The following is a 14,867-nucleotide window of genomic DNA, read 5'->3' as shown; positions in this document are numbered from 1 at the left end:
CATAGGCAGCTGGTAGTCTTCGTTTGCATTGCATGGGTGGAAGGAATGACTTATAATAAACCGAACAAATACTAATTCATCAGAAACGTTTTCTTCGAGCTCGTTCAATCAAATGTTGCTGCTTCGAATTCACTAGCGTTTCGCCTCGTCTATTTGATGCGTCGCTTCAATGCTCCCACGCTTGTGTTATTCGGCAGAAAGTTACGCGAGCAGCTTTGTTTCCTTCCGCATACGTCATACCGCGCTTGTTGGATAACGGTGCTTATATGCGGTATGTCAAATTAAATGCACGTTTTATTCGTGCAGTTTTCACGTTACGGGCGGCCCACGAGAATAGCCGTTCCTTAAGGTTGTACAGTATTCTTCACCTGAGAGGGACGTCGCCATCGACGAAATATGCGAACACGTTGGAGACGGTTCCTCCGGGGCAGCAGGCCATGATGAGCATGCCGATGGCGTAGAGGCCGCTCAGTCGCATGGATGTGAGCAGGCCGAACGCCAGCAGGGGCATCATCACGAACTGACAGAGCATTCCCACAGCCACGCCGAATGGTCGTCGCAGATGCGCCCATATCTGCGCAATGAATACAGTCACAGTTTTGAGACGTTATTGCAGCATCACATTTTATGCGGACATTATCTGTTTGTTCGAAGGACATTACACATGCCCCCTACCTTGTCAATTAGCCGGTTGGTGTGCTTAAATATACACATGCAAAATTCAAAAAAGATTATACTCGCACGATGTGGTGAAATAAACCAAAGCAGAAAGGAGTGAAAAAGAGAGAGAGAAAAAAAAAGATGCGTTTCTCTCTCTCTCTCTCACACACACACACACACACACACACACACACACACACACACACACACACACACACACACACACACACACACACACACACACACACACACACACACACACACACACACACACACACACACACACACAAATACTCGCGCGCGCCAATTGGATATGGCGTGACGACTGAATTAGAGGTGGTTCAGTAAACCTTAAAAACTCTTGATGTGATGGCAAAGACAACATCCGCACGCACTCATTTTTATCAGCGCAGAAAGACAAACCTTCCCAATAAACTTTTTTTGTTCTATTTCATGACAGCCCAGTGGAGCCACGAAACGCATGGACCAAAAATTCACGCTTGCAAAGTGGTTCTAAGTATGAGCAGAACATCGCTAATTATCCGGTGGTTGTAGCCGCTAGTTGCCATGCCGGCGAATGTGGAACACTCATGGCTACTAGCGGCGCTGACTAACACTCCTAGGTTAAATGGACATACGTACGCATAAAGTGAACGGCAGGACGACCGCCGCCGTAGCTCAGTGGTAGAGCATCACACGCGTTATTCGAAGGTCGCAGGTTCGGCCCCTGCCGGCGGCAAGTTATCTTTTCGTCCACTTTACTTTCTCCGAATTTGCATCATAATTACTACAGATAACATCCCCTATACTTTCTTTGGCTTTCTTGTCAGTTCTAATTAACTTTCTCACAGCAACACCAGGGTCAACAGGACGAATAAAGAAATACATGTGAAGCAACGTTCTGCCAGTGACATCAGAACATGAATAATGTGTGGCACATACAATATACAATTTAAGTAACACGATGATCCTGCAGAAAAAAATTGCCGACAATACAAATAATAACGCCACGAATAATGCCTCTGGTAAGCGGGTAGTACATACATCATGTGGATGAATCATCACATATAGGAAAATGTGTTAGCTGTGCAGTATGTGGACCCCGAATTGATCAAACAGCTTCTAATTTACAATATATACAAGAGTTTTATACATCATGAAGTTCAGCGAAGACGGAACGCGCGAGAAATTGCGACGCAGAAAGGCAAGTGTTTGGTTAGAAGCATTAGTCACCTGGTCAATGTACGTTCACCATGAGTAATTATTACTATGAAATTACGAGCATCTGACTAAATATTTATACTAAGTGACGAAGTAAGTATAGAGGTGTTAATTTCGAAGTTAATTGTGTTAAGAGCACCATAACATGAAACTGTCAACATTTTGACATTTAATCCCTCTAACTACAACGAAAAGACTTTGCCAAGGTCCTACTGAAAAGAGAGGAAATCGCTGGGGTACAGATTACTTCACGATAACATTCATAATAATCAGCAAAAATCCTGATATTAGACGTCAAGTTCCATCAAAATGCTTCAGCACGATAGGAAATATTCATCTTCATTTTTAGTGCCATTGCGGAACTTCATACAACGGCGCCATTGCTACACCAAGTCTGTGCGAATAATAGTGAAGTGGACATAAATTCAGCAAGCGTCACTTCGAACCTGCCCATGGGACACCAGTGACTAGCGAGGATGCTGAAAGCGCAGAGAAAGTGTCATTGGCGATTTTCGAATGGTCCCAATAACTGTTGTATCCATAATATATTTGCACAACGGAAGAGTGATGTTCACCGGAGGGGGGGGGGGGACCAAAACTGCCAGCATATAGTCTTCAAGCAGCTCCAGAGAAATTCAGCTGGCTTATCGAAAGAAATATGCATTGTGGTCTAACCTCCATACTTACAGGTCAAGATACAAATGATCAAGTAGGTCTGGATAAGCCAGCTCGCAGATGTCACGTAGTTTAAGAGGTTTAAGGCTGGTTTGCACCACGATAGCGGTGGTGGAAGCAGTCAAAGGTAGTTTTTGTAGAAATAGTATGCTAATGTCGAAGCTTCTGCGTGAAACATTAGCGCGAAACGTAGAATTCCAATGGCCAGGTGAGACATGAGAAGAAAATAGCTGCGCGCCCCCTCAAAATACGTAAGAATGAATCGGTAGCGAACAGAAGATGCGTTAAATAGTCATCCCACAAGTGAACTGAGGTAGCAAGACGGTGAAAGTTAAACACCTCTTAGAAAGAGCATGTCATCTAAAACGATGCATTTCAGCATTCATGGTAAATGTACTGTTAATAAGAGCAAAAAAAAAAAAGGCTTGCTCATCTATAGCAAGGGAAAGGAAGCACTGCCTAGAAGAGCACGTGGCGCGAGCGATTAACCGAGGAGGCAGCAAGCAATCAAGGCCACCATATTTATTGTGGAATAAACTAAGGCGCGTTGGCCTATGCTCCTCGTGCGCATTATCTTTCACTGAACTTGAAGCCGGGTCTACCTGGACCACATGCGTCATGAAATTATGCATATATAATTATACCTTCAAAGTGGAGTAAAATGTGCAGAGTGTCTTCTTTTGCCGTGAGCGCCTTCAAAACTGAATTGCTGCTATATAAAACGAGCAGACAGAATGCGTATCGTGGGATATCGTCTTCCACAGAGCACCAAAGACGAACGTGTCTGCGTTTTCGCAAATGGGCGCTGTTAATTTCTGAAGGGATTTGTGATGCGTGGAGTGACTAATGTTCGTAATGAAAAAATCCGTACACAGGGGGCGGGTGCTCGAGTCGACGTTTCGACAAGTGGACTTGTCTTCAATGCTTGAAGAAGACAAGTGCACTTGTCGAAACGTCGGCTCGAGCACCCGCCCCCTGTTTTAGGATTTTTTTCATCGCCAGCTTCCATCTTCCACTTCCTGCCGTTTAATATTCGTAATGGCACTTCGACGGCACGACAGCGAATACACTCGGGGTTCTGGTTCGGATAAGCGACAAAAAGCACCCATTATATACGCGCTACGGCTGCCACTGCATTAACGCGGAAGACACAGAAAGTATAGGTATAAGACTCCTTTCACGTTGAATCGTGTTTTTAAGCTATTGACGGACGCAAATATTATGTGTATTTGATCGAAAAAAAAAATGCTGCTAACTCGCGAGTAATGGAAAAATTAGGTCAGTGTGTGTTTCGCGAAAATCCCGTACCTGACCGGGCTGGTTGTGGAGTCCTTTAGTCTGAACTATAGGGGAACAACTTATCTGCGCCCCCTCACCGTAACATTAGCTTAAGCAGGACAAATTATGTAATCGAGTCGCGCAGATAAAGTAGCTATACCTCGGCTGTTCTAGCACGGCGTCTGCGCCTCCCTGAATGGGAAACGCAAGGTTAATGAATTGGTATTGGATGCCCGCGACCTCCGTCAGTCTCTGTGCACAAGCGCGGGTCTCCCAGATTTTGAGCGTGCTTTCATGTTCGCGTCTCTACATGCATGGTGGTGCAGCCACTGAACGGTGCATCTCCTAGCAATGTAAGTCTGTAGCGATGACACCTTTGTAACTCGACACACTGTAAACTGTTGTGCCGGACAAGTGAGGGCAGCCAGCACGTTACGCTGACTTAGCGGGATTTACCACGTAAGGAATTACAGATCAGTTGTTTTACTCTTTAAGGGCGAGGCACCATAAGGCGGCATGTCCGTCCATCCATGTGGCGGCGTCCGTGCTTACACACCTACTCGCCCACTCGTCATGATTCACTTCGTGGAGATGCGTGGTTTTAACACTAGGTTTAACAATAGACTATAATATCAATTATAATTGTGACGAAACAATATAAAACACCTGCAAGCACAAACCCTTTATACTAGTCGGCGACTTCAACGTAGACATTATGGACCTTAGGACCTAGCTTTGTCGTCGACTCTTTATGTCACTTTATGTAACTTTATGTCACTCAATTTACATTATATGGGGCAACGCTCGGGTAACGTACGGTTACTCACCCATACGATACCCAGAGCTTCGCCCACGCGTCATGATTCACTTCGTGGAGATGAGTGTCTTTTTCTATGGACCATGTCCAGGCTCTTGGTGCGTCAAATGTCCACGGTATAAACGATGTTTCAAAAAACCAGCAGCGCCTATCATAGATCCAATGTGGGGCTAAAGCGTCAGTGGGAAGGCAGGTGTTCCCTTGTAACTTATGGGAGGCCTTAACATCTATTGAAGTTAACGACGGCTACTCGCTTAACTAATGCTTACGCCAACCGCCATCCGCCCGAATTACAATAGCATTCCAGAAAGCGAAGAATTGGACTAATTAGTTCATGGTTTCTACTTGAGCTAAGTGCTAAAAAACTTTCCCATCTGACTGCTAACCTTTACATGACGCGTCGCAAGATACGAATAAACCAGTAGTGAGTTTGCGCACTATCCGTTGTCAGCGCGTCCCTGTTTTTCGTCCTCGTTTCTTAGCACTCAGCGCAATAACAAACCATGAGAGGTATTCCTATTCACGGTGGCGATGAATAAGCCAAGCGCGCTACAATTCCAACGCACTGGTGCACAAAATTATTAAACTGGCGTCTAAACCTAAGGCGATATTTTCGACGCGCAGTAAGCACAACTTTACACGAGTTTCTTAGTCACGCCTTGGGTGACTGAAGGCTTTCACACAAGTGAGACCGCTTTTCGATATCGGATCCGCGCAGGGTCATTGCGAACTCCAGCGTGGCAGTTAAAGACAGGATTTAGCACATTTTCGCGCGCGCATTGTCGAGCCCTTGGTGACATCAACGATTATATATGTATTGAACTGTTGTGACTTTGACGCAGAATGTAACGTATTAGTAAGTAGATTGACGTATAAGATGACCCCATACGCAAGCTCAATAGATGCGTTGTTCCCGCGGGAAAACTGAATATTTAAGAGGTAGGTACTGCTTCCGTTCTGAAGCCTCCTACATGATGGACGGTTGGAGTGTGCGTGCTTGGGGAGTCGTGTGGGTCGGCGTGGATTGAATAGCCTTGTTACTCTGAGTGTCAGATTACCCGTGCTACTATAGTTATGTTACGAGATGGACTTTGATGCTCCTTCGCTTCCTAAAGCAGTCCACGTAACAGGGTATGAGCGACTGCTAACCATTACAATTTGACTCATTTCTAACCGTGCATAGTAATATTTTATTTTTGTGAGCAGGATCCGCTGCCCGTTGCCTCAATCCACTCATTACTTGAGTCACTAGACTAATTTCATCAGCTAAATACTCGCATGTATAGTTGAGTGTTGGCGAGTAGTAACAAGTGCTCCTTTTGTACAAAGATAGACTATTCATTGAAAAAAAAAAAAAACGTTTTGCAAAGGAAGTTTTTCTTTGAACCAGAATACGCGCTAGTCTAGCGTTATTCTAATTACACGACAGTTGTGCGCACTACATCTGTCTAGTTCTAGGTAAAATTCCTTTGATGCATGCCTGCAGTAGTGGCGAGAGCAGCGATATTGATTCTAAATGAATACTTTGAACTTTTTTAAGTTCCGGAGACCTTGCCGAAGGAATATTTTAAGATATGACAGATTAATTGTAAAGCACGGTATGTTTTGATGACGAAGGTAACTCTTCTCGTTTTATCGCAATTGGGATTGTATAGGTAGGGCTTTCGTGGTGTCTTATTCTCATATGTAAGATCAATCAATCAATCAATCAATCAATCAATCAATCAATCAATCAATCAATCAATCAATCAATCAATCAATCAATCAATCAATCAATCAATCAATCAAACTAACTAACTAACTAACTAACTAACTAACTAACTAACTAACTAACTAACTAATTAACAGTTCTGCCACCAAAAATCCGCCACCTTTCTCAAAGACGTCGTTTACCGCGGAATACTACAGAAACAGGAATAATTAAGCACGTCGACCATACAATAATGGAAGTTTACTTAATTCTTATTTATTACACTGTGAGTACAGAGAGGCGAAAATAGCATCATTTATCTACAAATACCTCATTCACAAATAGCAGTCATCACGCCGTAATTGTGTGGATAAAAGTTAAGCGAAGGAGTACGGCATACAGAGTTATCTCGAGGTTCCAGGTGTCTTGCAGAATACACCACTCCAGCTAACGCATACGTAACCATACGCGGTATATTAGTACCAGTGTATAGAGACACTAAAAAGAAACATCACTATATTTCCACATTTGCAAGGGGGACAACTTTATCGTAAAAGGAAGCCTGGTAAACCATAAAAAAACAAAAACAAACATGGCTGATTCCTCCGTCATAGCAATCGGTATGACACGAAAGTGAAACGTGTCTTCACAGAACTAGAGCTTATTGTGTAGTGATATATGAGAGCTTGTACAATGTCTATTGGTGTTTGGCAGCTATAGCACCGTTTGACGTTGACACCTAGTGGCATATCTCCATCGCGACGACTAACGCCCATGATCATGATTTAACCGTTGTGGTAGCTGAAGTTTTTAACATATACCTGGACACAGCGTATCGTGAATCCAGCGCAAAGATGACATCAACAAGCAGATAATAAACACTGGTACTCGATATGCACTTCTTCAAAGTGTCGTCAATTAAGGAGAGAAACGGCATGATGTGCGCTCCCGAGTGATAGGGCAACCTACGCCTGTGCTCATGCATACACTACCACACTGCGCTTCAGCAACGCGGCAGGCAGAGGTCCGTAGCTTGAGCCGCGAACGCGCACAGGCGTTTCACGTCCCACGTCCCACTGGCCTCTGTCTCGCTCCACCAAGACAGGACATCCGCACGTCGACATTTTTCCTTTCTGCAGCGCTTACTGCAGCAGTTTTATCAGCCGGTGCTGTCGCACTGGAAGCAGTCGGCGGCGGAGAAACACCGTTGGTGCATGTGGAAGCTACTCCGACAACGAGCCGTCACACGCTAACACGAAGCGAAAGGCAAAAACGTAACCAACGTAACTGCGTTTAGGGCTGCTCCCCGATGCTAGCGCGGCCAGTGTTTTTCGCTGGTATCGAGACGCTTTAACCATGGCCTCCGAGCGTGCGCGCCAGCAGTTTTCTCGGAGGCCACGCTTTAACTGCGTCGTCACCGAATCGTTCTCTGTCGGCGCTAGTAAATGTCATGCCACAATACTTCTCTTCATCGCTCACAGACGGCGGCCCCGCCCCGCGCCGGCAACAAAGAGCACCGTGCGAGAGAGAATGTGTGAGAGGTATAAGGCGCGTTTGTGGAGTGTCGCACATCTGCTTCGGTGGCTTAGTCGGCGAGATAAGCAGCCGGCGCGGCTGCTAACCGTCACGGACCGAGAAGCCGTAGGTTCGATTCCCGGCGGCGAAACTTCTTCTTATAGTTTTTCCTTTCTCATCCGTTAGCGTCCACTGTATCAACGTCATATCCGTGACGGAAGCACGTCACTGAAGTTTTTTTGGACCCTGGCATAAAACACTTTCATGTTAAAAATGTCAAAGCAAAAGAGAGTTAGCGACCCCGCATACATGGTGTGGAACAGCCCAACGGGACGTCATGGAATCTCAAAATATCCACAGGAATATCAATAATTTTCTGATCGAAAACAAGCATTAAATCGCGTTATAAAAGAATTAGACGCTCCATATGGCAACATTTTTGCTCCAAAAGTATTCAGATATGTTCGAATACGACGGATTCGGTGGAATCACACCGACGTACCTATGATGCTTCGCAGAGAATTTCACTGCAAGCAAGTTCGGCCCTCGTCTCCAATACTAATAAGGCATTTTCTACCTGACAATAAACTTAGATATTTGAACGAACACTATACTATAGCCTAAGCTCTTTATCTTTTCTTTAAGGAAGAAATATCATTGTCGACGGATCATTTTATTATTATTAAACTTCTTGGGAAAGTTGGTACGGTTTGTCAAACATTGTGTGTGTTTTTTTTTATTACATGCGTCTCAATTAGCAGCAATAAAACAACATTTAACGGTTGCAAGGACCGTGCCCACGATTATCCAAATATTGTCAGTATTCCGAACGCCCTCGAGAAAAAGATCATGACGGCAATCCGGAAGACTTGGGTTGCATGTTGCCGAAATGTAGCGGTCAGAAACCTTCAATTTAGAAAAAAAGTAGCAAGTTTACTCCACTCACACATAACACTTTAGAGACTGACTGAAAGAAAACATCGAAGATGCATGAAAAGTATTTTTTCCCCCTGGGATTAAACAAGGTTTCTTGTAAACACATTATGTCGGGACTACGCCGAGCAGCACTGAGAAAATGTAGAACAATGAGTGAACTTTTCTGCATGGTACTACGCATGCCAACCGATACGCAACATGTTTCGTTGTCTGTTAACGACCAGTAATCGTTTCCACCGACTGCGTAAAAGCGACTTGATCACGCGTTCTGTTTACGGTGCCGTTAATTTCCAAGGTTAGCAAAAGCTGAACCAATTGGGATGCATTCTAACTAACTTTAATAAACTTTGCTATTCTCCCGATGTCATCGCAACAACTGACAGCACCGAGTACGAGAAAAAGAAAATGTAATTGCGAACTCATGCAGACGCTCCCGGGCGCACGTGACTCACTGCTGGCGCAAATGGTGGCTCGCAGCCGCTATTATGTGCACGCGTACACGCACCTCTACGGCCCTTAGCTCGATTCATTTTGCCTCTGGCACGGGATCAACGGGGGCCGTAGCGCCCGCAATGACCCTTTCCTTTCTGGCCGGCGTACTACGCAGCCCATGCCATCGCACGGGCTGAAAAGAGGGCCGAGACCTTGACCGGTCCGACGACGAGAAGAACGCCGGGTTGCGTGGCGGCCCGGTCCGCTGCACACGCGTGCTCCCGTCGGGTTCGCGCGCGGCTGTCACGCGTGCCGCGTGAAAGGAAAGAGGAATGCGCAGAAATTTCGACTCCCGCTCATCGTGCCCCATCGCGAACCGCGGCGTGGTGAAAGCGACGGGCGGCCCTCATCAGAGGACTCGTCGGGCATGCATGCCGACTGGGTGTTGCGAAACGCGCAGTGCCGACTGCACGTGTTTCACAAGGGTCATACAGAAGCGGCCACTGGGGTCAAGATGTTCGCGGAGTCCATTGGCGGCCCTGATGACAATTGCCGCGATGAGCTGCCGCTGAGCGTGGAGCCATATGCGGCCGCGTTCCCGTTTTGCATGGGCTACGCAGAAATTACCGCGTGTGGCCGTAGATTCGGGTGCGCGTCAATAAAAGGAGACCCCAAGAGAGAGAGAGAAGGAATGTAGGAAAGGCAGGGAGGTTAACTAGACAATGCGTCCAGTTTGCTACCCTACACATTGGGAGGGGGAATAGAGGAGTAAAAGAGAGAGAGAGAGAAGGATAGACACATGTCACATCACACACACAGTGCCGAGTTTCACAGGCGGTCGCTCAATAGGGTTCTTTTCAACTACCGCAGGAGGGCTCGTGTGGCCTTCTGGGCTGATATGCTACGCGACCAGGCTCCTAAGATCTTTGCTTCATTAAAGGGCCGGTCATCCAGTCTATTCAAGGCACACTGGAGAGTCCGGCGATCTTCATCAAATTGGGCACAGTGGCACAAGAGATGTTCAATAGTCTCTATACAATTGCAGCTTTCGCACATGGATGAATCTGCCATGCCAATGCGATGGCTGAATGAGTTAGTAAACGCTACACCGATCCACAACCGGCACAGCATTGTAACGTCACGTCGAGAAATCTTGGATGGCAGTTGTAGCTGGAGTAATGATTCAAGGTTCTTAGGGCGAGGATTGGAGTTAAGCGGAGAATTCCAGTGCGCAAGCGTGGCATTATGCGCGATGCGACGAAGTTCTCTAGCTGCATCTACTCTTGACAAGGGTATGAACAGTGTGGGTGCTCCATCGTGAGCACATCGGGCAGCGTCGTCAGCGAGGTGGTTGCCACTGATGCCACAGTGACCCGGCAGCCATTGTAAAACGATGTCGTGTCCTTGATTAGCGGCGCGATGACAAATTGCATTGATATGAGACACCAACTGGTGGTAGTTTCCACGTCGTAGACTTCGCACGCATTGAAGGGCTGCCTTGGAGTCGCAGAATATGGCCCATCTACTAGGGGATTCTTGCATAACAAACTCCATAACGGCTCGAAGAGCGGCGAGCTTGGAGCCCGTAGATGTCGTGACGTGATGTCTTGAACTTGACGGTGATTGATCGAGATGGTATCACAAAGGCACCTGTCTAACTTCCCGAGACCGAACTGTCCGTGTAAACATGAATTCGGTTAGCATACGACAAATGCAAAAGGTCCAGTGAGATCTGCTTGAGGGCTACAGATGACAGGCTTGCCTTTTTAGATATCCCCGGCACTTCAAGGTGCACAGTGGGCCTTTTCATGCACCACTCCGGAGATAGTGGTATGGTTGCGGGCGAGAATCTCCACGAGGTGGAATGCTGGTTAGCTGCAACAACTTTGGAAAACGCTGCCTTTGGTCTTTCTAGTGGCAAGCTAGCGAGGTGGCAAAAATAACCTGGGGCCGATCTCACACAGCCGTTGGTTAGCGCTCCCTGCCGCTGGCTGACTGTCTTAGCTAATAATACGTCCGGCACCCGGATTGGCTCAACTTTTCTCTTACGTTCTCGCGTATAACGTTTTGTGAATACGGGCGCAGAGCTTGTATTAACAATAACCTCTTACCATAGGTTTGTTTGTCTGATAAAACTTTAGCCAACCCCGATGTTGAAAATATAGCGAAGGTGTCTGGTCAATGGAAAATTGCACTTACCGTACAACAGCTCTGCGAACTCGGTCCCTACTCCCCAGTATAGGGCACAATTTTTGAATTGTTTTAAAATATTTTTATATCGTTAATCCCTTCTCTCTCAAGGAGGTCTGACACATTAATTGCAGCTGTTCTGTCTTGTGTCAAAGGTCTGTCTGTCATAAACTTCCTCGATCCTCATCGAGATCAACAAGATAAGCATTATAAAGACTTTGCATTCTGTAGACGGCTGAGTGTTGGCAGAGGCTGGTACATGAGAAGGTCTATGCTCTCTGGTCATCTTACGCGAGATCCGGAAAGTAATGTTACAATTCAATAGTCCAGGATAGGTGATGACGCCGTGAAGAAGTTTGAAAAGCAGATAAGCGCAATTTTGTCGGAAGCGAAGTAATGGTAATGACAATAATCCGACAGTGCTTCCTACGCAAAGCGATGATTGCAGATGCTTAATAATAATAATAATAATAATAATAATAATAATAATAATAATAATAATAATAATAATAATAATAATAATAATAATAATAATAATAATAATAATTTTGTAACGTCATTGTTTTGCAAGGAGTGTAAGTGCACATGTTATTTTACTCGTATACCTGGACCTTGACGTGCCCAAACGTGAGGCAACGCGTAGCTCTATGCTTATTACGTGCTATGGGCACGTGGTTGTCGTTTGTTTCAGCAAGGCGCATATGTTTAGTGTCGTATGTCCGGCAGTTTGAAACGTCCAGCTTTCGAGAAAGCACGAGGTACCGGCGATTGCAAGAAATATTTATGACTTCTGGCGACCTCTTTCGAGTGGACGCAAGCGGACAACAACGTTTTGCCGCCGCGGCCCCTCTGCGATTTGCTTTCCGTGCCGCACCAGCAACACTGCGTCGCGTGAAGGATGTTAAAATCATGTTTGACTTACGGTTTTAAAAAAAAAAGAAATTAAGGCAGCATCTCACGAGTGATGCCAAGGCGGAAGGAACAGCGGAACTGGGCGGCCCTCCTTGTTTCTCTATCCTTTTCTCTTTCTTTATTTCTTTCTCTCTTTGTATTTCTCTCTTTCCCTATTTTCTCTATCTCTTTAATGTCTGTTTTTTTGTGTTTATTTTTTTCTAGCTGTCTATTTCTTTCTCTCCCTTTGTTTCTCTTTCTGTCTTGACCTCTGTTCCTTCTAAGTCTTTCTCTCCCTCTACTTCTTCCTCTGTCTTTATATCTTTTTTTCCCCTCTTTCTTCCCTTTCTTTCTCTCCCTCTATTTAACTATTTCACCTTCTTTCTATTTATTTCTCTCTTTGTGTACTCCTCCTCTCGCCCATCTGAGTTATTGCATCCCACGCCGGACAGATCGGCGCAGCGGGAGAGCGCGCGCCGGCCGAGTTATCGCGTTGTACGTGCTAGAAAGGTATACAGGCCATTCATGATGATGATATTTTTTTTTGCGAACGCGTAACGGCATAACGGAAAGCGCAACAGCTCCGCTGCAAAACATTGCGCTTACGCAGAGTGTTTCTAAGGCCTTGCCCATCTGCAGCTCAAAACGGACTGGTTCCATGGTCATCCTGTGTGTATTCTATCCGCTGTGCTATGAGCGAACACCCTATATATATTACGGAAGCTGCCCAGAGGTAAATTCGTTGCACGCTAGCGATGGTAGGTGTGCATAGTGCTTTTGATTATTTATGTCTTACAGCAAAGCTGTTATGCTCGATGTTTGCCGCGTGTCATGGATAGAAAATTATCATCCTGATGAACCGGTACGCGCTATGTTCACCCTCTTCTTCTTCGTCTTCTTCCTCTTCTGCTTCGCTCCCAGAGCACATGTGCCGATTCGTCCTGTGTGGGATGCAATAACTATGATGGGCGAGAGAACGGGTACACAGAGATAGAAAGAAAGAGAGAAATCCTTGGCAAAAAATATTTCTTGGCGAGGTTCGAACTCGCGTACCCACGATCTGAAGGCAAGCGTCGTAACCACTCGGCTATCCGGGCATGCTAGCAGCGCATACCATAGCCTTGTACTATATAATATAGCAAGGGCATGGGAAAGGGGATTGATGGCGAGGAGGAGAGATACGAGGGTGACGAGGAAGAAAGGAGGAGGGGAAAACTAGTACAGGGAGAGAGGGAGAGAGAGAAGAGAGATATAGATAGAGAAAAGAGGGAAGGAAGAGAGTAAAGGACATAAAGAAACAGGCAGAGTGTCACAAACGAGCGTGTTATAAAGCGCGCGCGCGGCCGCTTTCAAGCAGCTGCGAGACAGAACGGCGCGAGCCGCGCGCCCAAGAAGCGCGAAAGACGAAAAAACAAGCATCCAAAGACGCCGGCGCGCCGCATTCTCCTCACCCACTGGAGCCAGACGCAGACAACGTGATCAAACGCCCGGTAAAACCTGGATGTTTCTAGAAGGAAGGGGGGACGCATCCCCGAGCGATGCCGCCGCGATTCGAACCTACGAGAAAGCTCTCGCCCTTTCTCTAGCCTCAGCTGTACTGCACGCCGAAGAACTCTCCCGACGCTTCTAGAAACGACGCTTCTAGGGATAAAAGCGTGCGACGACGACCAGACAGGCGGTCGAGAAGTCAGTGAGGAGTCGAGAAGTCAGTGAAGGAGTGAGCGAGTCAGTCGGCCCGGATGGTGAAGTTATGCTACGTGTGGCTCCGTTAGCCAAAGAAGACGTGTTTATGATGGTGTGCGGTCAGTCGATCGTCGATTTGGAAGAATCCGATGATGACACCGTGTGAGCCGTGACAAGTCACGACGACGGTTGAGCTACGACGATCAACGCTGGAGCTGGCGTGAGTGTTTCCTTGAAGAGAAGCATTCGATTACCGTCCAAGTATTGTGGACTGGATACGCCATTGTCTATTCAGGACTTTAACTGTCGTTGAATAGTTGAAATGCATGCGATTGCATTCGTAGCATGTGATCTGTTTGTTTAGCTCCCGTTGTGTAAACACCATCTGAATTATATTGTGAAGCTGTAACGGGTACCAGCCGAGTGTGCATGTGTTTGTGTTATTTGTATTGCCTTAACTGAGAATGTATTTCGTTTTCGTTTCTGTTATCGACTCTCGGCTCTGACTCGGTCTTTGGACCACAACCGGCGTTCGCTGGCGCACCAAAGGACCAACTCTAAATTGTCCGCGCTTTCGTGGTGCGTTTTCGGAGGGCCGTGACGCCAGCCCTTAGAATCCGCCCGACGATTGCCATCCCCATTAACGGGATCAGTGACACAGAGAAAAAAAAATAGAACAGAAAAGACAGCAAGCGTAGTAATGTATAGTGTATCAAGGAGTAAGAAAGAGAGACAGGTGAGAGGGTAAAAGCCTAGCCAAGCCAGGACCATCCAGGTGCCCAAAAGCTTAGCTGTGGCCCACCCTTGCGCGACTTAGTGCAACAGTGCGCTAATTTTTTTTTCCTTTCTTGGTTGTTTATTAGTTCAATATTATTTGCA

At 46.3% G+C, this 14,867-nt stretch overlaps 1 protein-coding gene across 1 annotated transcript in view; it reads right to left on the bottom strand.

Annotated features, from left to right (window-relative positions):
- LOC119401966 (ileal sodium/bile acid cotransporter) overlaps positions 1-14,867 on the bottom strand; it is a 114,709-nt gene that overhangs the window by 61,556 nt on the left and 38,286 nt on the right. The window contains exon 2 of the mRNA XM_037668998.2: positions 369-574. Coding sequence (XP_037524926.1) covers positions 369-574 — 206 coding nt within the window. The remainder of the gene's footprint in view (positions 1-368; positions 575-14,867) is intronic.

The sequence above is a fragment of the Rhipicephalus sanguineus genome, chromosome 1 (assembly GCF_013339695.2).
Source record: "Rhipicephalus sanguineus isolate Rsan-2018 chromosome 1, BIME_Rsan_1.4, whole genome shotgun sequence".
Taxonomy (NCBI): Eukaryota; Metazoa; Arthropoda; class Arachnida; order Ixodida; family Ixodidae; genus Rhipicephalus; species Rhipicephalus sanguineus.
Note: the sequence above shows the minus strand (reverse complement) of the source record. Positions and strands in the feature narration are given on the sequence as shown.